Source organism: Cavia porcellus, unplaced genomic scaffold, assembly GCF_034190915.1.
Source record: "Cavia porcellus strain 051 isolate PalLab524CR breed Dunkin Hartley unplaced genomic scaffold, mCavPor4.1 scaffold_23, whole genome shotgun sequence".
Classification (NCBI taxonomy): domain Eukaryota; kingdom Metazoa; phylum Chordata; class Mammalia; order Rodentia; family Caviidae; genus Cavia; species Cavia porcellus.
The window spans coordinates 27,169,403-27,195,187 of NW_026947506.1; the positions used below are offsets into that span (position 1 = coordinate 27,169,403).

Consider the following 25,785-nt stretch of genomic DNA (forward strand, 5'->3'; position numbering starts at 1 on the left):
ATGCTGTGGGATCTGCCCAGGTGATCAGTGAAGCACCCATCTAGACGCATCTGAGTAGATCATGAAGATTTAGCTGATTTCTAAGATTCATCAGCAAACAAAGCAGATGTTCCATCAATTTTTGGAGGATATATTCAAGTAGTCACCATTGTCCTGAAACTCGTACTATCAGTTGAAGGTCTGTAACTGTCATCATCAAATTTCTTTCTCAAAGACATTTGACCTAAGTAGCAGGTGAGGAGAATATTTTTCCCAAGAGAGGCCTTATTGCCTCCGTATCCACTTCTTCATTCTCAACCCCAAGCCCAAAGTTCTCCTGCAAAGCATTATCCATCTTCAGGCTGGTACTGGACAGGAAGTTCATCCTAAATAGCCTGGTGCTTGCCCAGGAAAAGTCAATTTCCTAGAGTTGTGGTTCTGTACCTCACACCAAAATGAAGTTAAAATGGAACCTATGGAAAAAACTCAAGGCCCAGGGTATAAGTCCTACCTCTCTGCGTTATATTCAACGATTTCCTCCACACTCTTTGGTCCCAGTAACTCTTTCCAGTGTTGCACACCATTGTCTCTTAGTAACACAAGGGCGAGAGATGGACTCCTGGTAGAAAACAAAAATAGTTATGAAGAATACGGCTTAGTGTCTAATGAGAGATAAATAATATAAATATAGTTAAATAGACTGAAAATCTGCCAAAGTAATCCTTTTGGGGGTTCTAACATTAGTTTCCTTTGTGAGACTTTTGAGCATTTTTCTAAGAAGTCAGAAGCAAACAAGGAAAGGGAAAAAGGAGAGGGTCCTGACTTGTCCTGTGAAGCCTTCCTGATTTGTACGAACCTTTTGGCCTCTGTGCCCTCACTGGATTTCTGCCTCAGCTGCTATTTAAGTCATTCTTGTAGAAACTTGACACATTTCAAGCATCTCATTCCTTTCCTACGCTCACTGATTGTAGAAGACTGGAGGCCTAACCAAAAGACAAGTTGATCAAATCAGACTACTTAGTCAGACCTGTGCTGATTTGAGGGTATGAACCCTGGATTTCTGGAGTTCAACACAACTGAGTGCCATCAACTTCTCAGGGATCCTTCTTGTTTTTATTCCTTTTTTTATTTGAAGAGTAGCAATTTGTTGATTTTGTTTCCTGGTTAGCCCAGTGAAGTCATGCAATTCTTTTTTTTCTTTGCTATACATTTTCTTTAGTGAAGTCATGCAAGTCTTAAACTTCATTAAAAATATAAAATCTGAGTGTCGTGGCATATGCCTACAATCCCAGCAATCTGAGAAGCTAAGGCAGGAGGATCCACAAATTTGAGCCTAACCAGAGTGATTTAGTGACTTAGTGAGACAGTGTCTCAAAGTAAAAATGAAGAAAAGGACTAGGGGTGTAGGGCAGGGCAAAGACTCTGGGTTCAGTCTCAAATGCTGCACAAGAATAATAATAATAGTAATAATTATTATAAATAATTCTAATTTTTCTTTGCATTTTAGATCAAGGCAATTTATTTAATCTTGTTTCATTTTCCCTTTTATTATCAGGACCTATTAATTTGAGAAATATTGGATTTCAATAAATATGATATAATTTGATCGTGTCCATCTCTACTGTTAGCCTCCTTTATTCCCTTTGTTTTGTCTAACAATGGTCTCCTATCTACTTTCGTGTCCTTCTATTGCTCCAAAGCCAATCCAGGACCAGCAGAGAAGACCCAAGTTGTGCAGATAATCAAGACAGGGCAGGACTGACAGATAAATAGACTCAGAGCCTGTTTGTGGAATGTAGAGCTTTGCTGTAGTGAATAAAAACCAGAATTAAGAGAAAGCTTCAATGATTAAAAAGTGATTGACATCATGCTGCATAAATCTGAACTCTGTTTTACCTGGTCATAGTTTCTATAAGCTTCTCATAATAGGTTTCTTTTTCATATTCCTCACACAGCATTTTTGCTGCTTCTTCTGATAATACTATTTGTCTTCCCATCAGTATGGTAAAGCCTTCATTTTTAATAATTTGCAAAACATCATCTAAATTAGAAATGATCAAACAATATGGTAAGTTTTACACTGGTAGGTTACTGGATATATCATGAGGGTCTATAATGCATTTCTTTTCCTTATGAAATGTAAAAGTTCATAAAAGTAGCTTCTTAGATTTTAACCTAAGGTTAGTCCAGTTTCTTATGTCAAGTTATAAAATAGCAAAGGAAATAAAATCATGTGGGTGGGAGGAAGAGAGACAAAGCTTCTCTCTTACTGGCCGTGTCTACATCACTGGTTCTCAGCTGGAGAGATTTGGCCCCACAAGGAAACTTGACAGAGTCTGCAGGCACTTTTGGTGGTCATAACAGGAGAGGGAAGAATGCTCATGGCATGGGAGACAGGGAGCAAGTGGAGGCTGAGGATGCTGCTGCATATTTTGCAGTGCACCAGACAGGGCTCCCCTGCAGGCAAGAGTGACCTGGCCCAAAAGGTGAGGCGATATAAGGTTAAGGAGTCCTGAGTTACCAGGAAATTCCCAAGGAAATTATATCAAAGCTCCCAGAACTGAGTTCAGCAAATCAGAGAATAAAAAGTCAATATGCAAATACCAACTATGTTTCCATATTAATTCCGTATTAAAAGAAAGAAAGAAGAAAGAAAGAAAGAAAGAAAGAAAGAAAGAAAGAAAGAAAGAAAGAAAGAGAGAAAGAAAGAAGGAAGGAAAAGGGACAAGTTAAGAAAAGAGTCAATGATGAACTCAGTGCTTATTCTTCATTTTCACTCTGCCCTGTCAATGTGGGATGTGCTATTTGTCAATAGCAAAGTGCCTGGCAATTCATTTATGCTTTCTCCTTTCAATCCTCTGACTTTTCCAGATGAAGAAATAGGTTCTGTGAAATATCTTATTCCAGTGATGCTGTTAATTGGGCTGAACCTGAGTTCTGAATTGAGGCATTTCAGACATGAAAGCTTCCCATCTCCCCTACGTTGTAAATCCTGCCATGGTAATATTGGCGCTTACGTGCTACAGGTTATAAAATGCTTCATTAACTCCTTTAATGGCAAAAAATTGCTTTATTCATTGCTACCAGCTTATTAAAAGAGCTACTGAGAAGTTAGTAAAAATAAATGAAGTTAGTAAATGAACATTCTAATCCTGTCTACAAACTATTTGAGCATTTATACGTATTTCCCACCTTGATTTTCCAAGATATCTGGTCTCAGCAATGCCAGTGTCTTTTGTAATTTCTTGCTCTTGGTTATTTTAAAATCAGGGAAGAAAACATCAGTGAGCTTAGCTACTTTGGCTTCATTGTCTTCCACATCACAGAACTGAGATATATGTTGTTGTTCTAGACACTCTTCTAAACTGTGAAAATACAAAATATAATTTAAATCTACTATAAATTAAACATTAAAAAACATACCAACAAATTAACTAACAGGATGTTTATAAATTAATCGGAGCTTTGGAAAAAAAATTTGAACTTCATAAGAAGATACACAGGGGCTGGGGATTTAGTTCAGCGGCATAAGCACCTGCCTTGCAAGCAGGCAGTTGTGAGTTCGATCCCCAGTACCGATAAAAAAGGAAAAAGACAAAAAAAAAAAAAAAAAAAAAAAGAAGATACACCACATTTCTCTCCTACCCTACCCCCGATATAGTATTTAATCCAACTTTTTACTGAACTGTTCCCATAATCAGTGGCCAGGCATCTTCAGTGTTTGACGTTATGAAAGGATAAATAAAGCCCAAGTTAAACTATATTATGTTTTTTAATTAAAAAAATTTTATCCCATGTGAAGCTTTTCAGATGGTTTCTGTATTATTCTTTGAGTTCCATGTTGGACCCAAGGGTGGTCTACAAGTTCCTTCCTGGAGAACAAGCACAGTTTGAATAACAGCAGTCAGCAACCAAGCCTGATCCACACCATCCCACGCTTCCTGCCTGGGGCCCGTGCTCAAGACAAACACAGCCGAAGACCCAGGGAAGTCCCTAAGTTTAGAAAGAAAATATTACAGTCAATGGCAAAGCGATGTGGACTGGTCACACTCTACCCACACTCTACCGTCAATGAAAATGCCTATACTGTCATGTATGTGTTAGTCAGTGCTGACTACAGTCAAATACCGAAGAGTACAAAATGTCTGTGTGCTGGAGACCTGAAGGATCCAGTCAAGGGCTTGTAGCTCATGACAATGTCCTGTTCATGTCCACATCAAGGATCTGCATCAGAAAGTCCCAAGGGCCAGTGCTGAAAGGTAAAAAGGCCAGTGCTGTGCCAGAAGGCTGAGACATCTGCACTGGAAGCCCAGAGATGACATGCAAGATGAAGATGAGATTGAAGCTCTCCTAAAGGAAGCCAGCAGCCAAAGCTCCTCTGAAGGAAAAGCAGCTTCAGGAAAATCAGCAGTATGCACTCTTCCCCTGTGGATCTTCTTTTATGCTGTTGGCAACAACCCTCCACTGGATCTTCCATGCCCAGAACCATGCTGATATAGCTCAGGTGAACGTTACACACTTACAGTGATCACTAGTTAATCCACCACGATGTTGTAATGCGACTGTCGAACAACTGAACAGAACTCCCTCCAAAGCTGAATGCGATAGAGACTTGGGTAACAGTACTAATAATATTCCAACTTGTCCTGCATCAGTTGCCTCACTGGGTATCTCACAGAACATTTTTTATTTTTGAATGGCTCAAAAACTGTGGTATAAATTTTTTCTTGGTACTGGGGAGCAAACTCACAACCTTACACATGCCAGGCAGGTGCTTGTGTCACTGCGCTAAATCCCTGGCTCAGAGGTATAAATTTTAATACTTCTAAACCCAACACTCTCCACCCAAGCCTGCCTTCCTGCCCACTCAACTATCCCTCTTCCTCAAAAACAACTACTACTGCAGTAATTAAGCAGTTCTATTATAGGATTTGAAACTTGAAGTGAATGGGATTAGAATTTCCTGCTACCTAAAAGATATGACAATGCTAGGAACCGAAGATATAGTTATTCACGGGAAACCTCCACTAATGAAGAAAGCCATGGGAACTTCCAAGCAACAAATGTAAGAGATGAGAGGCAAGCTGTGGATCACACCCCCACAAAGCTCTAAAGACTCAGACGCCCTCAGCCTGTTCCTGCTCACCCAGCACTTTTCCAGGCACAGCCCTGACACCTGGTGTGTTAAGCTTTGGGTTCTCTGAGCCTTCAGAGGTCTAAATGTACAAATAGCTTCATGCAACAACATTCTCCAAATTACTTATGTCTGTTTCTAAATGCTTGTGAATTCCTTAACAAAAATATACAGGCATCTTGTGGTCAGCTATTTATAACCATCAACTGCCTTGTGAAAAAGAGCAGGTCTGATATTTCTAGGGCACAGAGAAGGCAGAAAGGGAATTGGGAGATGTCAGAGTTTTGGGGGGATCATGTGATTCCTACATACTTCTCAAGTACCAGGCCGTGGGCCAGATTGTTCTGCCTAGGGTTTAGAAGGATATACAGGGACAATTTGTTTTGAATGTTCTTAGCATAAACTTTGGGGAGCATCCGATGTAATGGTCAGCTTTGTCATTCCTAAGACAAAGTAATTGACACCTGCAATTTAAAGGAAGAGGGATGCTCTTTGGCTCATGGTTTCAGTCCATGGTCAGCTGGATCCATGGTAGAAACATCATGAAGGGTGTAGCAGAGAAAGCTGCCATCTAGGAGCAGAAAGAAGAAGAGGAGTCAGAAAGGAAAGGAGCAGGCACCAACATAGTCTCCAAGATCACATCTCCATGGCCCATCTGCGTACCACAGCCAGAAGTGTGATCTACTAGTCTCTCAAATCTATCCAGTTGACAATAATTCAAGTCAACAGGAAGAAACACTTGTGGTTCCAGCATTAAAAACTTGTGTTATTTTCAGGTATTTGATTAGCTAATGACACACTCTGATACATTTCTGGTCTTAGTTACCTCTTCCACTTCATAGCACCACTCGCAGTTGGAGGTTCAGATGGTCCTTCGAGTTCTAGGTCACTTTCTTCCATCTGATCTTTTATTTGAGCTATAACGAGCACATGGCTTAGGCCAGTTGTCATGAAAGAAAGGAAGTCTTCAAAGTCAGGCTACAAAATAAAATGATATACTATTTATTTAAGGTTCCCGCGATAGATGGAATAAAATGGCGGTCACCATGCAAGACCAATGATATCTTCCCCTGTTTGATCCATGGGCAGAAGAATGTTGTCCGTATGAATATTTATTTGCAAAATATTTTTGAAGGGAAGTTCACAACCAGTGAACTTTTAAGTTTTAGAATAATTTCATCTTTTAAGTTTTAGAATAATTTCAAGTCACTTGAAGGATTTGTTAAACAGAATGTTCTAGAACACATTCCCAGAGTTGCTGGTTCAGTAGCTTTGGGGTACAGTCCAGGAGCTGGATTTTCTCACAAGTTTAATGCATTTCTGATACAGCTAGAGAAACTCTTTGTTTTCATATCTGTGGAAGCTAGAGCCAGCTGTTGCTTCCCTGATTTTAAATGGTGCATCCAGCGTTACACAGCATTGTCCAGGAGAACTGCCTGTGACAAATAACTTGTTTTTCTGCACTCTACAACATACTGGCTATGGAGTGCTTGAAGTGGGACCAGTGTGACTGAGTCTCAGTGTTTACTGTGGTTTAGTTTTAATGAATTCAAATTCAAATGGCCACATGTATTTAGTATGCACCATATTGAAGTGTGCATTTCTGGAAGATAGATCTTCTGACCCCAAAACAAAAGCACTTTCTAATATTATCCAGTACTGCCTTTATCTTATTCTGTCAGGCAGTAGAGAATGTCAACAAACACAGACTGAGAAAAAGGCTTTCAGGGAAAGAACTAATTAGGGCTTTTCTGTGGAACTAATGATTAAAAAACCCATCAATCCAGCATAAAAATTTATATAAATATAAATATTGACTGAATATAAGTACTGACTGAATATTCACTTCCTGAGCACATAACTAAAAGAGATCTTTGCTCCACCAAGATAATTGGACTATTTCCTTTTCTGGGTGTCACTATCTCTACCAGAGATTTCCCTGAGGCGCCATCTTTGGTGTAACCAAAGATGGAAACCAACAGAGACACCTGGAACTCTTGCATTGGTCAGACGTACTCATTTACTTCTCTGTAATGAATATTTCCTTTTAGGAATTAGTATGTTTGAATATATTTGAACAAAGAATGTCATTTGGAATCCTTTTATTTTGGTTTTCTTTGCTGTGTTGGGGATTGGACCCAGGACCTCATGCATGCAATGCAAAGTGGTTTACCACTGAGTTACATCTCCACCCCTTTTAAGATCTTTTTACCTCATCTTCTATCTGACTGTAGAAGTCCCTCACTTGTTCTTCAGTGAGCATGATCTTGTCTTCTGCTTCTATGACAAATCCTGCTGCGGTGATCTGCAGTTAGGTGAGAAGCAGATATGTCACAGATCACAGGTGAGATAAAGTTAGGGCTGTTTGTTTCCTATACTTAGGATTTGTAAAAGATGTACAGTGGTTACACAGAATAATGAGTTTCATTTTGCCATATTCATTTATGCATTTCCTTTAACCATTTCCATCCCCATTAACACCTTCCTCTGCATCCTCTCCCCTTCATTCCCTTTCTCTTCGCTTGTAGACTTCCTTCTACTTCTGTGTGGTCTTTCTTTCCCCATCCCTATATTCCACATAGAAGAAAACAAAAACATGTAACACTTGTCTTTCTAAATGTGGCTTATTTCACTTAACATGCTAATGTCCAGCTCAACACCTTCTCCTGAAAATGACACTGTATTGTTTTCTTTTATTGCATGAGGATTAAACCCAAGACCTGCCATGTTGTAGGCAAGCATTTATCACTGAGCTACATCCTTACTCTGATTTAATTCTTCTTTATGGATAATAATATCTTATTTTGTATATATATATATATCATATATATATATATATATATATATATATATATATATATATCACATTTTCTTTGTCGATTTATCAGCACACAGTTTGTTTTAGATTACATGACTACATCCACAATAAATATGGGTGTGCAGTATCTCTATAATATAGCAACTCAAATTCTTTGAGATAGGTATCAAGGAGTAGTACAGCCAGATCAAATAGTAGTTCTATTTAAAGTTTTTGAGATACCTTCATTTTGATTTCCATAGTGACTATGATAATTTATGTTCCCACCAACAGGATAGATGGGTTTCTTTTTCCTTGTATTCTTGATGATAGCCATTCTGACTAGCGTGATGGAATCTCAATGTGGTTTTGATTAACATTTCACTAATAAATATATTGAACATTTTTTCATGTAATTATCAGTCATTTGTACATCTTATTTTGATATGTGTCTCTTCATTTTGTTTGCCTATTTACTGATAGGGTTACTTGGGGTATTTTGGTGTTAAATTTTTTAGTTCTTAGTATATTCTGGGTACCAACCGCTGGTACTCTGGAAGAGTAGCTGAAAAATATTTTTTTCCATTCTCTACAGGCTTTTTATTGCATTGTTTCCCATGCTGTGCAGAAGGCTTTTCTGCATAATGCAGATTTGAATGCTTTTCAAGTAAAGATCTCAAAAAAAAATCTTCAGAGTACTAGGTTTGAAATAACTCAGAAATACAGAAAGGAGGTTCTTTCATGCCTCTTAGAGATTGAACCAGAGACTCTGAAATATTTTTATTAAGAGAATTGCCTCTAAATTAAAAAATGTAATTCTAAGGAAAGGATACCACAGCTTTCTGAATCACTCAAAACCACAAGTTCTCAAGTACTTAACTACTTTCAAAAGTATTTTAACTTATTTTGTTTTAATTTTCAAAAATTGCTAGTTCACTAATTTATTGCAATTCTTTTATGACAACAAACTTTATCAGCAAGGAAATCATCTAAATTATCAAGAAGGATTAGAATTTAAGAGTTAACCATGTTTCAATTGTTTCAATAAAAATTTAATGACAAAGATCAATTTACATATCATTTACATGTAATAAAATATAACAAAGAGAAGTTTTGAGACCAGCATGACAAGCTCAATGAGGCACTAAGTAATTAAATAAAAAGAAGATTTGGATTCGATACAGCTCAGTAATTACATTCAATGATATTGGCTCAACTTGATTTGGGAGTATCCAGCACCAGGTCTGTTCTGCTTCAATTATAAAAATAAAAATTCTATTGGTTTCCTTGTACTTAATGATACTATAAAGCATTATTTACATCATGGTGATCTCACTTTTACATGTTTAAAAAACATGTTCCAGAGCATATCTTTGTCAAATTATATAGCAACTGACAACAGACAAAAGATTCCATGCAACATTTGGACTTGATAATTTCTCATTCTTGGCAGACTAAGAATTTAATATATTTTTTCATTTTTATTTGACACAGTTTTGATTTTTCCCTGTCCTTTATGCTTGCTTTTACTATATTCCAGAAAATTGAAGTTTTTTGTGAATCTATGTTACAGTCTTGAAATGCTGTATATCATGTCAGAACAAAAAAAATGAACATAAATTGATCGTTCATAGTACTCAGTTAAAAATAACTATAATTTGAAAACTTTCACCACTGGGGCTATTCAAACATCCTCTAATATGAACAGGAAAGCACTGGTATGTAATATTACTTTTGAAACATTTGATAAAGAGGTAACCATGTGTGAAGAAATAGCATGCAGTTTGGTGCCCATCTACTCACCCATCTAGACACACAGCAGAATCTGGAGCATAATCCTTAGAAAGTGATATTAATTAAACCAACTTAAAATCAGAACAAATGGCATACATCCTACTATCTCTGGAATATCTGTTTATTCTGGCTTACTCAATGACAGAGCTGCTCCAGCTAAAGAATGAATATATGATGGGAAATACTGGTATTATTTTTTCAATTGGATGCTGTGATTAAGTGGGAGGAGACACATGTTTTAAGAAAGAAATACTCAAGTCTGGGGGGGGGGCAGGGACCATACTATTGATGAAGTAGTGTCAAAAGGTTTAAGGAGGAAATTCTTTGCTGTTTTTGCTAACTTTCTTTAAGTTTAAAATTATTTATCAAAGAGATAAAGAAGGGATATGAACTGGACAAAAAGAATGATTCTGATCATATCAAACAAACTAAAATTAGTTAATCAAAAAGCAAAACAAGAAGAGATATCCTATTCCTCTTGACAAGGCTCCTTATATGCCCTCTTCTATTGCACGTAACATGCCTTCGAATTTCAACATAATTTTGTTGTTTCAGCATAGGGTCATCTTTCAAGGGAATCAGAGCTAGGGGCTGCAGTCAAAATCTGGGTTTTTCGCTATTTGTGTAAAAAGTTTACAGAAACACAGGCACACTTATTCACTTGCATATTATTTATTGTTGCTGCCTGAGATTTTATGCAAACAAACCCCAAAATAGTTACTATTTGACCCTTTACTGGAAAAGTTTTCTGGTTTCTAAATTAAAATATGGCTTCATATATATAAAAATATATACATGTGAAATATATCTATCCTCGATCTAATATGATTTACTTGAGTTTTAAAGCCAGACATTAAATGCTTTCTTAAACTTTCATGTATTGAAAAGGATCATCCCTGCGTAACAACATACAGAGGATAAAGCAAGTCAGTGTGAGTCTATAACAAGATGGTATCACTAATAACTAAACAAAAAACATATTACAATATAAGAACTATAATTTACAATTGATACCTTAAACAGGCAGAGTAGGTCTATTTACAGGAGGTTGCAGGAGGAGATAGACACTTATATAGAATGCTCGAAACCTTTAGAGGTACCTAGTGCAAGCTGTTCATTATATTCTGTTTTATTTTGAGTTATAAGCATGATTCTAACTTGACAGTGAAGGTGCTGTTACTTTGAAATTAAGTTATTGTTGACAAAGGTTACTTACCTTTTCTTTAATTTCTTGAGGTTTTGTTTTAAGCACAGCATCAGGCTTGATTATAACAATATAATAAATTTCCCCTAGGGAAAAAACAGTCTCATTGTATTGGGACAAAAGTGGGACCCTGAAGGATCTGATAGTTACAAAAGTAAATTCCTGATGTTCAGTGAATCTCCGGTCATTGATAGAATGACATCTAATTATGACATGTCAAGTATTAAAGCGTTTCTACTTAGAATCAAAGGACAGGTTATATATTTGCATGCAGGGGAAACATTCATAAGAGATTTTAATCAGGAGGCAAAAGACATTGCAGAAATAAATGCTGGTGAATTTAAGGTCATTCACATATATTTGAATGACCACGTGATCCAAGCAGCTCAGTACCACTAGTAAATGAAGTTTCCAGCATACACTGCACAAAACCATAGACTGACAGAATTTCCATCCACATATTTATCTACATTTTTATAACATACTTTTAGTGCAAGACCTCGCTGAACATGTCTGCCTTTGCTCCATTCAGAGAATGAGCACATATACACACATACACGAAGTCCCATGAAGGCACAGAATTGGTAACTAAAAAGTTAACCAAGAGCACTATCATCAAAAGAAATCATTCTCATAAGTTTTTGGAAAGCTGAAATAGAAAGCTATTGCCTAAATTAGTTGCAAGACGCAGGATCCATAAACCTGGTTAACTTTTTTCCTAACATAACACATCCTTATCCTATTTTTAAAAAATCTTTGGGGTATAAACTCACTAAGTCATTAAATTGCCCAGGTTGGGCTCAATCTTGTGATCCTCCTGCCTCTGTCACCCAGAGTTGGGATTATATAGTCCTTTACCACCAGACCTGGGTAACTGGGTTAACCTTAGAAAGTCTTTGCTCAGGGACCAAACATATGAAGCCAGGAGAGAAAAAGAGGGTGATTTTTAGTCATTCAACCCTGCAAGGCATCCATCATCGATTATCCCAAAGTTGCCTATTGATTAACATTGCTGTTGCTAATACCTTTTTGCTGTTAACAATGACGCTCTAATGAACACCCATGAACAGAAAACCCTTGGCTTTACTGTAAAGTAAACTTACTTACCTGTAGGTTTTCTCTCAGTCTTTTCTAATTCTATGAGCAGAATATCAGGGTACTATGAAAGAGAAAGGCAAGTAAACCACAGTTGTCTTAGTATTATGGTGAAAAAATGTTTAGAAATTTAAAATAAACATTTATAACTCAAGGAACTGAAGGTAAATATGAATGATGCCTTTGATTCACATTGCTGAATGCTTCCACGTTTTTACCTTTTGGATGTCTAAGTTGTCATGGAGTCCTAGCTTGGAGAAGTGAACCCCAAGACCCATGCATTCAGGAATTGGCCCCAATTTGTGGAAATAAAGACAGGTGGAAGAACCTTTAAGAGATGGGTCTTAGTGGGAGGAAGTTAGGTCATTGGGGTGAGCCTTTGAAGGGAACTGTGGGACATGGTTTTCTTCAAGTCTCCTCTCTTTTTTCTTCCTATTCTCCATGAGATGAGCAGCCTCCTCCAGCACGTGTTTGCTGCCATGATGCTCTGCCTCATCACAGCCCCCAAAGCATGATGGTTTAGATCTAGAATGGTCTCCCATAGCCTCATGTGTTCAGAGGTGGGGCTTTCGGAAGGTGATTGGAGCACAGAGGTACAATAGCTAAGGTGTTGTTAGAGGTGGGGCCTGGTTGGAGACGGGTCACTGAGGGTGTGGCCTGGAGGATGTATCTCTTTCCCCACCTCCTCCCTCCTCTCTCCACTTCTTGGAAATCATGATGTGAGAAGCTTTCCTTCACCCAGCCCTTCACCGTGCCCTTCCTGCCATGGAACCAGCTGACCATTAACTGAAAATACAAGCCAAAATAAACATTGCTCCTTGAAGTTGTAGATATTGTGTATTTTGTCCCCATGATGAAAAAATTACTAAGACACCAAGTGACCATAGACTGTAATCTCTGAACCCATGAGACAAACTATACCTTTCTTGCTTATAAGTTGGTTACCTCAGGTATTTGGTCACAGTCACAGAAAGCTGATTAATAAATGAAGTTAGGAAAATCCTTCAGCAAAACCACAAAGTAGGGAATGCATTTAAAAAGTTAAGATAGTCATATCCACAGTATTACCTCAGGGCGAATCATTTCACCTGCTGCAATCTTCTTCTCTTCATTGATCAAGGTACTGACTTTTTTATTAACTAGTGGCGCATTTGCACCCTGAATCTTTGCAATAATTTTGCCATTCTGTATGGAAGGGAAAAGAAAATATGAAACTCTCATTTTCAGAAGAAATCTAGAAAGGATAACCTGGACTAATTTGCCCCTCCTTGAGCCTTCTTCTTCATCAATCCTCTTTTAGCTATTGTTATCAGTTGCTTCAAATTAAGTCAACAGTGGCATAAAATTTGTTTTAGAGTTAGTAAGCCCAGCTTTTTGAGTTCTAACTCCAATGTGTCTGTCTTCCTATACTAAAGCCAATAGCTGTGTCCCCCAACAGGACCTTGGAGCCAGTGATCAGCATATAGGAGCAATGACATGACATGAGTTCTCTCCTGATGTCCCCTAATTTAAGTGGAATGATGCTGAACAGATCTCCCAAAATTGTCCTCCTGACACTACATCCCTTTTGGCTTTCATTTTGATTCACTGCAAAGAGATCAAGCACCATTAAATGGAATCAGAGGTCTCCTATCTGGCCTAATAATATAAAAAGAAGAAGCCACAAAACCATAAACACACATGGGATGGCAGCCCCAGTTAGATACCACTCTGACAGGCGCAAAGCACTCAGAGCACTTACCAGAATGTGTCCTGGTCAAGGAGATCAAGAAAGGCACTTCCCAGTATCAGGAAGTGATTCTATGCTTGAAATATGAAAGAAAGGCAAGAAAGAATGAGTCAGAAAGGAGAAGGAAGACCATTCTGGGCACAAACAATAGCAAATGTAAGATATGAGGCTGGAGGTAAGGCAGGGTAGAGGCCAGCTGAGAAAGAGAGCGGGAACTATATGTGATGAAATCCAACCCTAAAGAGCGTCAAATCATGTGGAGCCTGTGATCAATGTACGGATGCAACCTACTCTTTAGGTCCAGTTGGAACCAGAGGACTGCTGAGTAGAGGCTGTAGCCCTGATTAGAACTGTTACTTGTAAAGATTCTTTTTCCTGCTGTGCGGAAAAAAGAAACCACTGGGAAGGAAGGGGTAAGGAGATGTTTGTAGAAGTTACTCTAGAGGTGAGCTGGCAGGCAATGGTCACTCAGTCTAAGGAGGAGTGGAACGAATGGGAAGGAGCAGACACATGTGCCATGGGGTAGAACTGGCAGGTCCTTAGTATGGTTTGGATACTTTATGATGGAAAAAGATGTCACTGAGATGACTCTTCTGCTTCTCACGTAAGACTGTGTCAATTGTGAATCATAATGTTATTTTCCAAGTAAGGAATCACTAGAAGAGGCTCACAGTCCAGGGGGAGGAGGGCCAGGTGCTGGATAAGTTTTAAGCAACATAGGGTTTTGCAAAACCCACAGATGTCAAATCGGTGACACAAGTCTTCAGTTTGAAGTATAGATTTAGCTGTGGATGAAAATTTAACTTGTTGATAATTTAGAGCATTGACCGAGGGAATTTTCTTAGGACAGTATCGAAATAGAATATGTAAATTAAAAGGATGGATCAGCAAAAGAGATGAAAGGGTGAAATACCCAGGGAGGTAAAAGGAAAACCAAGTTCCACAACTTGAAAAAGGAAAGCATTTCAAAAGCAAAGGCATAGTCACGAAAGAAATGCATCTGAGAGGTAGGCAATTATGGAGATATAAAAATGCCTATAATATTTAGCAACAGATTTGTAACTGAATATATTAGCAACAGCCATTTCAGTAGAATAATCAAACAGAATTGCATGTGCATGTGCTGAGGAGTAAATGGTACTGGAAAAAATGCAGTAAATATAAATATAGAAAGCGAGCAACTTAGCTATAAAGCGAGTAAAAGCAATGGCTGTGTAGTTGGAGAGGGGCATGGTGTCAGAATGAAGTATTTTTTTTTATTTGAAACTCCTAATCATATTCAAAGGCCAATGCAAAGAATGCAACTAAAAAAAGTTTAGATGAAAATAGAAGTTTTAATTCTCACTTTCCACTAAAAGGATTCTTTCAACCATTCCCTTGAAAAGAAGCCCTCCTGGTGAAACCTGCTAGAAGGAATTTGTTATCAGCCAAGACAGCTTCAAAGGGCCACTGAGGGAATATTTGAATAACCAAGCAATAAGCTCCAGGATGGTTTTCTGATCAGAGAATGAGATTCTTCATTTAATGGTCATGAATGTGCAACAGAGGGTGACAAAATGCCAGAGGCGTGAATACAGGAGTGAGTGATTGAAGTACATTGGAAGAAAAATTCACTGGCCATAAAAGTTCATCGGCAGTATGGAGATCAAGAATTGGAGGCCAGGATAGTTTGTGAATGTGAATACTGACAGCTCCCGTGTGATGGGAGGCCTTGGTTTTGAGAAAAAGTCTTGGAGTCAGGTGCCAAGCTTTCAGTCATCAGTAGAAATGTTTTGAAGGCCAATAAGCAACAGGAGGGAGGGAGGAGGGGAACAAAATGTTGCCAAATAAAACAGATTTCTAATAACAAAGTAGTGTGAACTAGGAAAAAAAAAGAGAGAAACAGAAATTCTGCTCCTTGCCTGAGAAACTGTCTGAAAAACACTGTCATCACTTCTGGGCTGCAGAGAGAATGTGGTAGGGAAAGAGGAAAGCAAAAATAGATTTGGTCAAAAATCTGGGAAAATCTAATTGCAGAGGTCAGTTCTAGACACCACACAGTGAGACCGTCGGGCTCTGCTTCTAAAAAATAGTGCTTCTGAGGGTTTTCTGATCATTAAAATTGTGTGTTTATCACATAATGTTTGGGCAACACAAAGAAATGTAAAGAAGAAAAATTTATGCATCCTCTCCCATGTGTAGAAAATTTTGATGACTAAACTTTGGGTCTTCTTCTTCCTTTGCATTAGCAAAGGTAAAAGTTATATGTATTCCAAAGTAGTGATGATACAGATCTTTTCTCATGTGGGTATGTATGAATATTGGTAAGTATTTTTCTCCTGCTAGATATTTGAGAAATTTCCAATTTCTCACTCCTGTAAATACTTCAGTGTGCAACTCTGATGGTTTCCTTAGTAGAGGAAACATCACGTTATTTTACTTTTCTCTGATCAGCTCCCTGATTTGATAGTCTCAGCTCTTCAACCATCAACTCCTAAATGTCAGATTATTAATTACAATAACAGATGATCAGTGATAAGGCACACAATGTGCAGTTGCCATTATCAGTAGTTTCATGACAATTTTATAATGCTACATGTCTTTAGCTGCAAAATAGAATCTGCTAATAGAATTGAGACGAATGCTATACTTACAACACTAAAGAGAAAAACAGGTTCGCATTTATCTTTAAATGACTGCAGGGTCACAATATTGTCAGCTTCCGCCTGAAAAAGTAAATGTTTTATATAATAGTAAGTAAACTATGTCCAAGTCCTTTAACACATTATTATAATATTATAACTGTTATGGTTATGCAGCATTTTCTGGGTATATTATAGTTGTATTAAAGATCAAATTGCCCACACTGGCCACTCAAGCTCCACCTCCTCTGATGTCAGCTCTTCCTCTCTTCTTGTTAAGGTACCTTGCCAAAGGCGTCTGTGTGTTCCTTCCTCATTGCCTGCTCCTGTCCTTCCTTTTCCAACTCAGCTCAAGCATCCTTCTTCCAGAGTGTCTACCTCACCCTCTCCTGTTGCAAATGGTTTTTCCCTGCACCTCCCACCTGAGGACCCCTCTCAAAAGGGCACCCACTGTTCCCTCCAACCCTGTACTGCATGCGGGTGTGCCCCTGCCTCCTGCTGCTAGGAAAGTCTTTGGCACAGGTGGGACACGTTTCGTGTAGGTGTTTGTGTCTCAGCTCTTCCTCAGGATCCATGTTACATTTAAAAAAAAATAAGGTGTGTGTTCTAATTCTTAAAAAAATTCTAATAAAAGACGTATTGCTATTAATCCACCTCGAGCTCCTCTCCCTTGCTTTGAAGACACTTATCTCGTCATTCTTGCCACTTTCTGAAGTCCTCTTTCTTTTTCTTTTTTATTCAGTAGATCCTATCTTTTATTTTTTAAATTAATTTTATTTGTATGCGCGATATACAGAATGGCCACATGGGAAATTTGTATCTGTACATTATACATCTTGGTGTTCATTATACATCTTCTCTCATCCACCTGCCTTCCCTTCTTTCTTTCCATTCTTATTTACAAAAGTTTTGTTTCCATTTTCCCCTTCTCCTCTTTTGTTTCTTCTCCCTTTCCTTCCTCCTCCAGCCTCCCTTGCCTCCCTTCAGCACCAAAATGGCTGACAGATACTACAAAATGGCCGCACGAGGAAGAAGTCTTCTTTCTTGAGTGTCTTTAGTTGTCCTACCACGGCTGCCTCCGTGTCCTGAATGATTCATGTTTCTCATGATCAGTTTGACTTTAGGGAAGTCACAAATCACATAGTGCCAGAACCAATGACTGTGGTGAATCAGGATGTGCTGTCACATTTTTACAATGTTGCCTTTTTGTTGGATGGCACCGGGCAGTGGCATTCAAAGACACTCAAGTCTGGCAGTGTATATGCTTCATACACAGTAGGAGGATATATATATATATATAAACAAATATTGTTTATCATGGTTATTAGTGCATTGGGTCACTGCAGTCTTAACACTTTCTTGTAATAAAAACACTGTAAAGATGATGCTGAGGGATCATGAGGCATCCTCCCTCCACAGAGATCTACAGCCACTGTTTCAATCAACCGTGGATGGAAAATATTAGAAAAAAGTGTACCTCTGTACTGACTGTGTACACACACTGGTCCCATCACTAGTCTTAAACAAAGCAAAGTAACGACCAGTTACATTGTGTTTACATTTCATTAGGTAATATAATATTGGTGTTATGTGGAACAGCAGCGTGGATCTAGGATGTGTGTGCCACAGCAGGCATGCAGAGCCCTTTCTGTCACACGTGAGCCAAGGCCCCACAGCAGCCAAGTGTCTAAAAATGATTTTCTCCAAACCAAAACCTTGGTACTAAAGTTGAACTGCAGTGTTAGAATTTGCGATAAATACATTGGTTTGGGGAAGTTGTATGGTCACTCAATCTCTAAAAGCTTCACCATCATTGATCTAGAATATTTCTGTAATCTACAGAGATTGCTTAATGAAGTGTATTTTTATAGAAGGAATTTAAGCACCTTTGGATTTTGGTAACTGCAGAGATCCTGGAACCAATAAGCCTGGGCTTGCAAGAGGCCACTGTATAAATAGATCTAAAATTTTATTTGGAAAAGAGACAAAGCAAAAGCACTTATACCAGCAATTCAACTCGGGGTGATTTTAGTAGGGAATCAGTCTTGTAGGTTTTAATTTTGGATTTAAATTTACCTTTGCCGAAAGGATTCCTTTTCCTTAACTAACTATAGAAAACAAAATGTCCACCAGAGGGCATCTCTGCACTGTTACTCCAGTGGAGGCTAGAAAGTTTGTGGTTTGAGTATTGTTTGTTTATTTATTTATTTATTATGTCTGCTTTGGGCAGATAATTTTATAACAGCAGCATTAATCTATGCAAATGTACTATTGCTGAGTGCAAAAACCCAGACTATAAACTATGCAGAGCCACTGTGTATGGTTTTTTGTTAAGTTTAACACATGCTAGTACCTCAAATAGGGTCTATTTTGGAAAAACTGCACCAGATCAGTGGTGCTATGGTTGTCATATAAAACTGGAAAAGCTTACTGACATGAGGTCTGCATTATCAGGTGATGCAACTTTTAAGTAATTGGATTAGGGGACACTAACTTCAGAAGTGGATTAATCTGTTGATAAGATTATGATGATAGCCTTACAGAGGAGGATGGAAAAAGGAGATGGGGTTGGATTGAAGGGAGGAGATCACGGAAAGGGGGTTTCATCCCTGGGGACTCTATCTGGGCCCCTGCCCCTTATCCTCTGCTCTGTCACTTTCTCTAATTCCCAGCTGCCACTAGATGAGCAGTTTCCTCCACCAAGTCCTTCCACCATGATGCTTCCACCTCATCACAGGCCTCAAGGCAGCAGAGCCAGCTAACCGTGAATGGAAGCCTTTCCAACCAGGATGGGAAAACAAGCCTTTCCTCCCCCTAGTACATCTCAGAGGTGGAAAGCTGACTCACACAAACAGACTTATTAATGGAAATAATTTCCATGGAGGAGACTGAGGAATTCTGTCTTACCCAGGTAAATCTGGGTGGACACATCTTGTTAAAAGATCTATATAGTGATGCTTGGTGTCACATGCCTGTAATCCAAGCACTCGGGGGACCAGGGAGTGGAAGATCCCAAGTTTGACCCTAGCCTGGACAAGTTGGCAAGACTCTGTATGAAAATAAAAATATAAAGGAGAGCTTGGGCTGTAGCTCAGTATGAAACCCCCAGGTTAAATCCTTAGTGTTCCAAATAAAATACGGATATATTGTTTGAGAAAGAGATAGAGACACCTCTATCATCACACTGCACATATGCTATCACCAGGGATTTTGTCTTGGAGCTGCTGAGATGGGAACCCAATAAAGTACGTGGTTTAATGACAACATACTCTTTGGCTTTTGCATTCATAAGTATTCCTGCTTTGTTCCTTCTCAGACTCTGTAAACATCATGAACTCCATAACCCAGAACTCTGCCAACAAAGTATAAAATTGCACTTACTGCTTTTCTAAAGATCTTACTTTGGTTTTTCTATATCCAAGTTCCTCTCCAGCTAGACCAACAGGTGAGTGTCCAGATACCTTGACAGGTGAGCCAGTCTCTTCCCACTCACCCTGTGTAGGTCAGCTTTTCTGTCACTAGGACACAATACCTAGCACCCATAGATTAAATGAGGAGAGGTTTCATTTGGCTCACATTCTTCAGGGATTCAGTCCATGGTGAGCTGTCTCCAAGCTAGGAGCATGAGGGTCAAAGGGTGTGATGGAGCAAAGATGCTTTCTTCATGGTGGCCAGGAAGCAGAGCAGAGGGACAGTGCCAGAAAAGAAGGAATGGGCAAGCGACCAGATACAGACTGCAATGTCATGCCATTGTCACTGTCATGGTTTATGTCTGTGTCCTCCAGGTCTCATGAGTTTGCATTGTGCGTTTGTGATTGGTTCATTGTCTAGTGCTTGGATTGATGGTGTCAGTGCTCCACGCACAAAGGGGTGGGGCCAGAATTAGTGCCATGGCAGGAAGAAGGTGTGTCTTGCTCTTTGCTGGTTCCTGCTTGTTATTTGCAGCTACCATGATCTGCGGCCCAGTCATGCCCACCTGCCTTTGAGCCAACCGAATGTGGACTGAGACTTCCAAAAACTGTAAGAAATAAATCTTTCCTTTCCCAACTTGGGATTCAGGTATTTTGTCTCAGCAACGAGTAAAAGTAACTAAGACAGTCATCCACTCAGACACACTCAGAAGGGAGCTTCAGCAATACCCAGGCAGTTCCAAAGGTAATCATGTTGACCCTCTATATTAACTAGTACAGACTCCAATTTCATGTTGGACATTGACAATTCCCTTGATCCCTAATGTGTGAACTTGGACCCTTGCCCACTTCAGACAAACTTCTCTGATCCCACTTATCAGAATGCACAAGAATTTTATTCTTTAAACAGGAAAAAAGCCCACGAAAATTATTAGATGCCAAAGGCATGGGAATATTAGACTCCACAAAATTTTTCTGATCTTTGATTCTCTGTGATGCTGTTTTCAGTTGTCAGACACTTCTAAAGTTGTCTTTTCACTTCTTGTACCAAATCTTTGTCAACTGCCTGTGGAAATCTACTTTATCCTCCCTACCAAGAATCAAACCTGCAATCACATCCTATCAGATGGGGCTGATTCCTCAGGATGAAGCAGCTTATTACAGAATCATGCCTTTCAAAAAACTTTGAAAAAATAAAATCAGCCATAGACTGGAAGAAAATATTTCTGAAAGATGTACCTGACAAAGTAGTAGTATTCAAAACATACAACAAAATTTTAAAGTCAACAATAAAAAACCCAAATAGTCCAATTTTAAAATGGGCCAGAAATATTAACAGACACCTTAATAAAAAAGATACATAAATGGCAAATAAATGTTTAGAAAGATACCCCACACAACATGTCATCAAAGAAACACAACATAAAACAAGATATTATTACATACTTGTTAAAATGCCCAAAATTCAGAGCCCAGACTACACCAAACATTGGCCAGGATATAGAACAAGCAATTCCTCTATTCACTACTGATTAAGGAAATAAAATAGTATAGCCACTTTCGAAGACAGTTTCAATTTCTTATAAATGGAGCATAGTTTTACCATATGATCCAGCAATCCTTAGTATTTACCCAAATTAGGCTGAAAATTTATGTCCAGACAAAAATCTGTGAGCAGATGTCTATAGCTTTATTCTAATTTAGAAGCAACAAAGACGTTCTTCAGATGGTAAATAAAGAAAAAATTTGAGATATGTCCAGACAAGGGACAGTTATTTAGCAGCCCCTTATCTGGACATAAAAAGAAACTTAAATGCATGTTATTGAGTGAAGGCAATCAGTCAGAGCAGGTCACCTACTGTATGCCTCCACTATACAATGTTCATAGATAAATGTGTCATGGGAGGCAGGACCTGGTTGGAGATGGTCACTGGGGAAGTGGCCTGAAAGAGTGTATTCTAGTCCCTGGCTCCTCTGTCTCTCTTGGCTTCCTGGCAGCCATCATATAAATAGTTCTCCTCCAGACCCTTCTTCTATGCCCTTTCTGATTGGAGCCAACTAACTATAGCCTGGAACCATGAGCCAAAATATATCTCTTCTCTTTTAGTTCTGGATGTTGGGTATTTTGTGACAGTGCCAAAAAAACTGACTAACATATCCTTTTAAACAGAAAAATAGTAAAGAAGAGATTCTAGGCTTTAGGATGTATATTGTAATCTTAAATTAAGGAAACAAAGTCCCATAGCAAACATGTTTGCAAAAGGGAGCAGAGGGTCAAACACAAGATTAGCTGGCAAACTCATCCAAGGTCTGCACTGAGGGGTGTGGGAGACCCGTGCTCAGAGCGCACATGGACTGAAGTTGCAGTCAGCTTTATGGACGATGTGTTTTAGAAATGAGTCATAATATGACAAATCCATTATATCCTCCTTCATTCTAGGTTTTAGTGGGCTTGGGTCTGCTTCAGTAGGAGAGAAACAATTGAACCAGTTGAGTCTCATATTTTTAAGTTCTCTAGTAGCCACACGTAAAAACACACAAGAAACAGGAGGAAATAAAGGAATGATATATTTTCCTTAACCCATTGCATCCCAAATACTATCACTTCAACATGTAATCAATGTAAAAATTAATGGTCTAATTCACATTCTTTTTACACATCACATATTAAAATATAGTTATATTTTACACTAAGAACATATCTTTTTACTGACTTTTAATTCATAACTAGTTATTGATGTTTAAAGATTTTTTCAACAAAAAAGTGGATTCACACTGTCCCAAACTTTAAGAGCTTTACTATAATTACCTATTTTACATTTAAATTACTAAAATGAAAAGTTGGTTTCTCTGTTGGTCTAGCCACATAAGTATTGCCTAGTTATTTATGTCTGGCAGCCACCATATTAGACAAAAAAGACCTAACCAGCTGACACTTTGTTATGGATACATTGAATAATCAATGTATTTAAGTCAAATAAGTCTGGCTGCAACAATTTAACCTATTATCACATCTGGGTAATCAATAGTTATGGGGAAATCATTATCATTTTAAAATTTGGTAACATAAATGTTCAGGGGGCTACTCTGTGAGACCCTCAAAACAGCTTTTGCAGGCCCAATGCTAGCGGGCACACATTAAGCATATGATCAGGTGAAAACAAGCAGGTTAATAGATGTGGATCCATTTTCATAATTTTTTAAGGTCTGAAATCAGTGTGAGTAACCCCAACACTGTAAGATTCAGATAAACTTAACTGTCAAGCAGACAATCTATGCTGAGGAATTAACAGGTTGTTCGAAGGAAGACAATAAAGTATTAGCAGATGTTTCAACACTGTAACAACGAAACAATAGTTCAATGAAAAGGCAATCCTTACAACAGCAAAATGCAGAATTTCATCTTCATTTATTTCATTTTTCAGTTTTCTGAACAAAGGTTGCATGGCTTTGCAGGGTCCACACCAGGCTTGGTAAACATCAATCACTAGATAATAACAGAACTCATGAAAAACCAGAGGCACAGAACCTAGACACAGCATGACCCCAGCTTGGGCAGAGACCAGGGCCAAGAGAACAGGACTTTAGGTTGGGGGGGGGGTAAGGGAGAGGCGTTACTTTGTAGGGTGTCTTGAAGTGACCTGGGACAATGGGACCCAGTACCTGTTAAGCCTTTGTTCTGCAGCATCTCGTCCCATAAGGTTTGACTGTTGATGACAGTCTGCAAAAAACAAGATGCTATGGCTTGTGTCTAGATGTCCCCTTAAAACCTCATGCTTGGCTCTTCTCAGAGAGGGCTGGATCTAGGGTTGTGATACTGGCCTTAAGGGTGTGTGATAATTAATTGGATTTTGTGCAGTTCTAGGTGTGAATAATGGAAGCCTCATTCTGGACATGGTGGTACCAATCAATAGGTGTATAGTCTGGGTGATCTACAAGGTATAAAGAAGGAATAAAGCTTTGCTGCTTCCTGCTTGCTGCTTGCCTGCCTTACCATGGACTGTTTCTCCTCTGTCGTGTTCTGGTGCTGTATTTCCCTGCCTTGGAGCCAGCTGATTATGAACTGAACCTCTACAAACTGTGAGCCAAATAAACTTTCCCTCCTTTCACTTTGGAGTTAGGAATTTTACCCCATCAATGAGGAAAATAACTAAGACACAGCTGCTGTGAAAGGTCTCTAACTGTCAGGACACCAGACGCCACGTGTGATGTGTCCAACTCACCTGTAACTGCACTTCACCTCGCTTTTTGCTCGCCATGTATCTGCACTCACAGAAAAAAAGAAAAATGCAAATCATTCTGAGGAAATTTGAGTCATGTTTTTCTACATTTGAACAGCCTCTTCATGCACTGAAAGTTATCTCTTTTCCAAATATCAGATGCTGCAGGCTTACTAGAGAGAGGACTCAATTCACAGGCAGCTCTTTATCTTCTGGGCAGTGTGGGGTCCTCACAACTGTCAACCCATCTTACCCTCCCAGCAAGCCTGGAGAAGGGAAGCAATCAGCAGCTCTGGGCTGCTTACATCACGTTGTGTTTTCTTCTGAAGGGGAATGGAGAGTTTCCAACACCTGCATTTGCACACAGATTAATTGTCCAGCTCTGTCTCCAAAGATGCTTAATGTTTAGGATGCTTTTTGAAGGACCACATATTCCAGGCATGAGACAGAGACTCCTTCCACGTCTTTAGGGCATTTTGACGTGACAAGAGGCACTGGGCTAAAACAAGGAAAGACCCCGGGACGTGACCCCCCTAATAAAGTTCTGGAGACTCCCAGGAAATGGACCCTGCGCTCACCTTGGGACACTTGACCAAAAGAGATGCTCAGGGCTCCAGCATCACCTCAGCCATGGGTTGAGGACCACGGGCTCCTGCTGACCTGTGGCCCCTCAATGGTGGATGTAAAGAGGATGAGAGGGACGCAGGCCTCAGGAAGGTCCAGGGCGCCAACGTTTCCAACGCGAGCCCCTGTGGACCTCCCCTCCCCGCGAGGTCGCGAGGTCCCGAGGTCCCGGCTCCTGTTCCAGGCAGGGACGCCTTTTTCGCCCTGCTCCAAGGAAGGGACAAACTAGTGTTCCCAACTCTGCCGCGGTTTCCCCCCAGGCTCTTCTGTTTCTTGTGCTTAGGTCGACTATCTCTCTATTAAGTGGGCTCTGAGATCTTCCTTGCTTTGCAAACAAGAACAAGGTATTTAGTCTGCATGTGGTATGCTGGTCTGGAATTCCAGCACTGTGGGAGGCTGAGGCAGACAGCTCACGTTTGAACTCGGCCTGGGCAACATCTGAAAAACAGTGTAATCCAGGAAAATAAAAGTCTATCTATCTATCGATTGATCGATCAATCGATCTATAATATTATATATAACATATTTTTTTAAAATAAAAGAACAGGTGATATAGCTCAGTGCCACAAAGGCTGGGGCTCAATCCCCACTACCAAAAACAAAACAAAACAAAATCTCTGAACAGAAGACTTCTAATTCACCTCGGACCCTGGTCTTCCCCCTCCCCCTTCACTCTCCTCTCTCCTAGAAGGTGGACTTCCAGATCTCCTTTTGTTTTTTAAACTATTTAGAATTTTGCGCCTATGAATATGTTGCCAAAACAGTGCGCAGCATTCCCACCCACCCTCCCCTCAGCTCCGCTAGCCGGGACTGTGATCGAGGAACTAGAGCGCAACCACACAGGCCGCGCTGAATCAAGCACAGACCTTGCTACTGCTTGGTCCGGCCACTGTCCCTTTTCCTGGCCCAGGGTGGGCATAGGCCCCGAGCTACTTTTGGTTGATGTGGCCTCTCTAACCTGGCACAGTTCTTCCAGACAGTCTCTGACTTTTAGGCCGTTAGCAGGAGTGCCTTTTTTGTTTCACTAACTATCTTATTGGTAGAATTTATGCCAGGAATATTTATTTTTTGACTTTTTGAGACAGAGTCTCTCTATGCAGTTCAGGCTGGCCTTGAGCTCACTTTGTAGACTTGGCTGGTTTTGAACTTGCAATGATCCTTCTCCTCAGCCTTCCGAG

At 39.4% G+C, this 25,785-nt stretch overlaps 1 protein-coding gene across 1 annotated transcript in view; it reads right to left on the reverse strand.

Annotated features, from left to right (window-relative positions):
- The window catches only part of Nme8 (NME/NM23 family member 8), a 47,067-nt gene extending 22,330 nt beyond the window's left edge, over positions 1-24,737 (reverse strand). The window contains exons 1-12 of the mRNA XM_003469945.2: positions 24,562-24,737; positions 23,987-24,026; positions 23,427-23,484; positions 23,144-23,250; positions 16,366-16,437; positions 13,064-13,188; positions 10,921-11,038; positions 7,326-7,418; positions 5,940-6,091; positions 3,172-3,344; positions 1,876-2,020; positions 491-598 (exon numbers count right to left, since the gene is read on the reverse strand). Coding sequence (XP_003469993.1) covers positions 491-598; positions 1,876-2,020; positions 3,172-3,344; positions 5,940-6,091; positions 7,326-7,418; positions 10,921-11,038; positions 13,064-13,188; positions 16,366-16,437; positions 23,144-23,250; positions 23,427-23,484; positions 23,987-24,022 — 1,187 coding nt within the window. The 5' untranslated portion in view covers positions 24,023-24,026; positions 24,562-24,737. The remainder of the gene's footprint in view (positions 1-490; positions 599-1,875; positions 2,021-3,171; positions 3,345-5,939; positions 6,092-7,325; positions 7,419-10,920; positions 11,039-13,063; positions 13,189-16,365; positions 16,438-23,143; positions 23,251-23,426; positions 23,485-23,986; positions 24,027-24,561) is intronic.
- Positions 24,738-25,785: the final 1,048 nt, after the last annotated feature.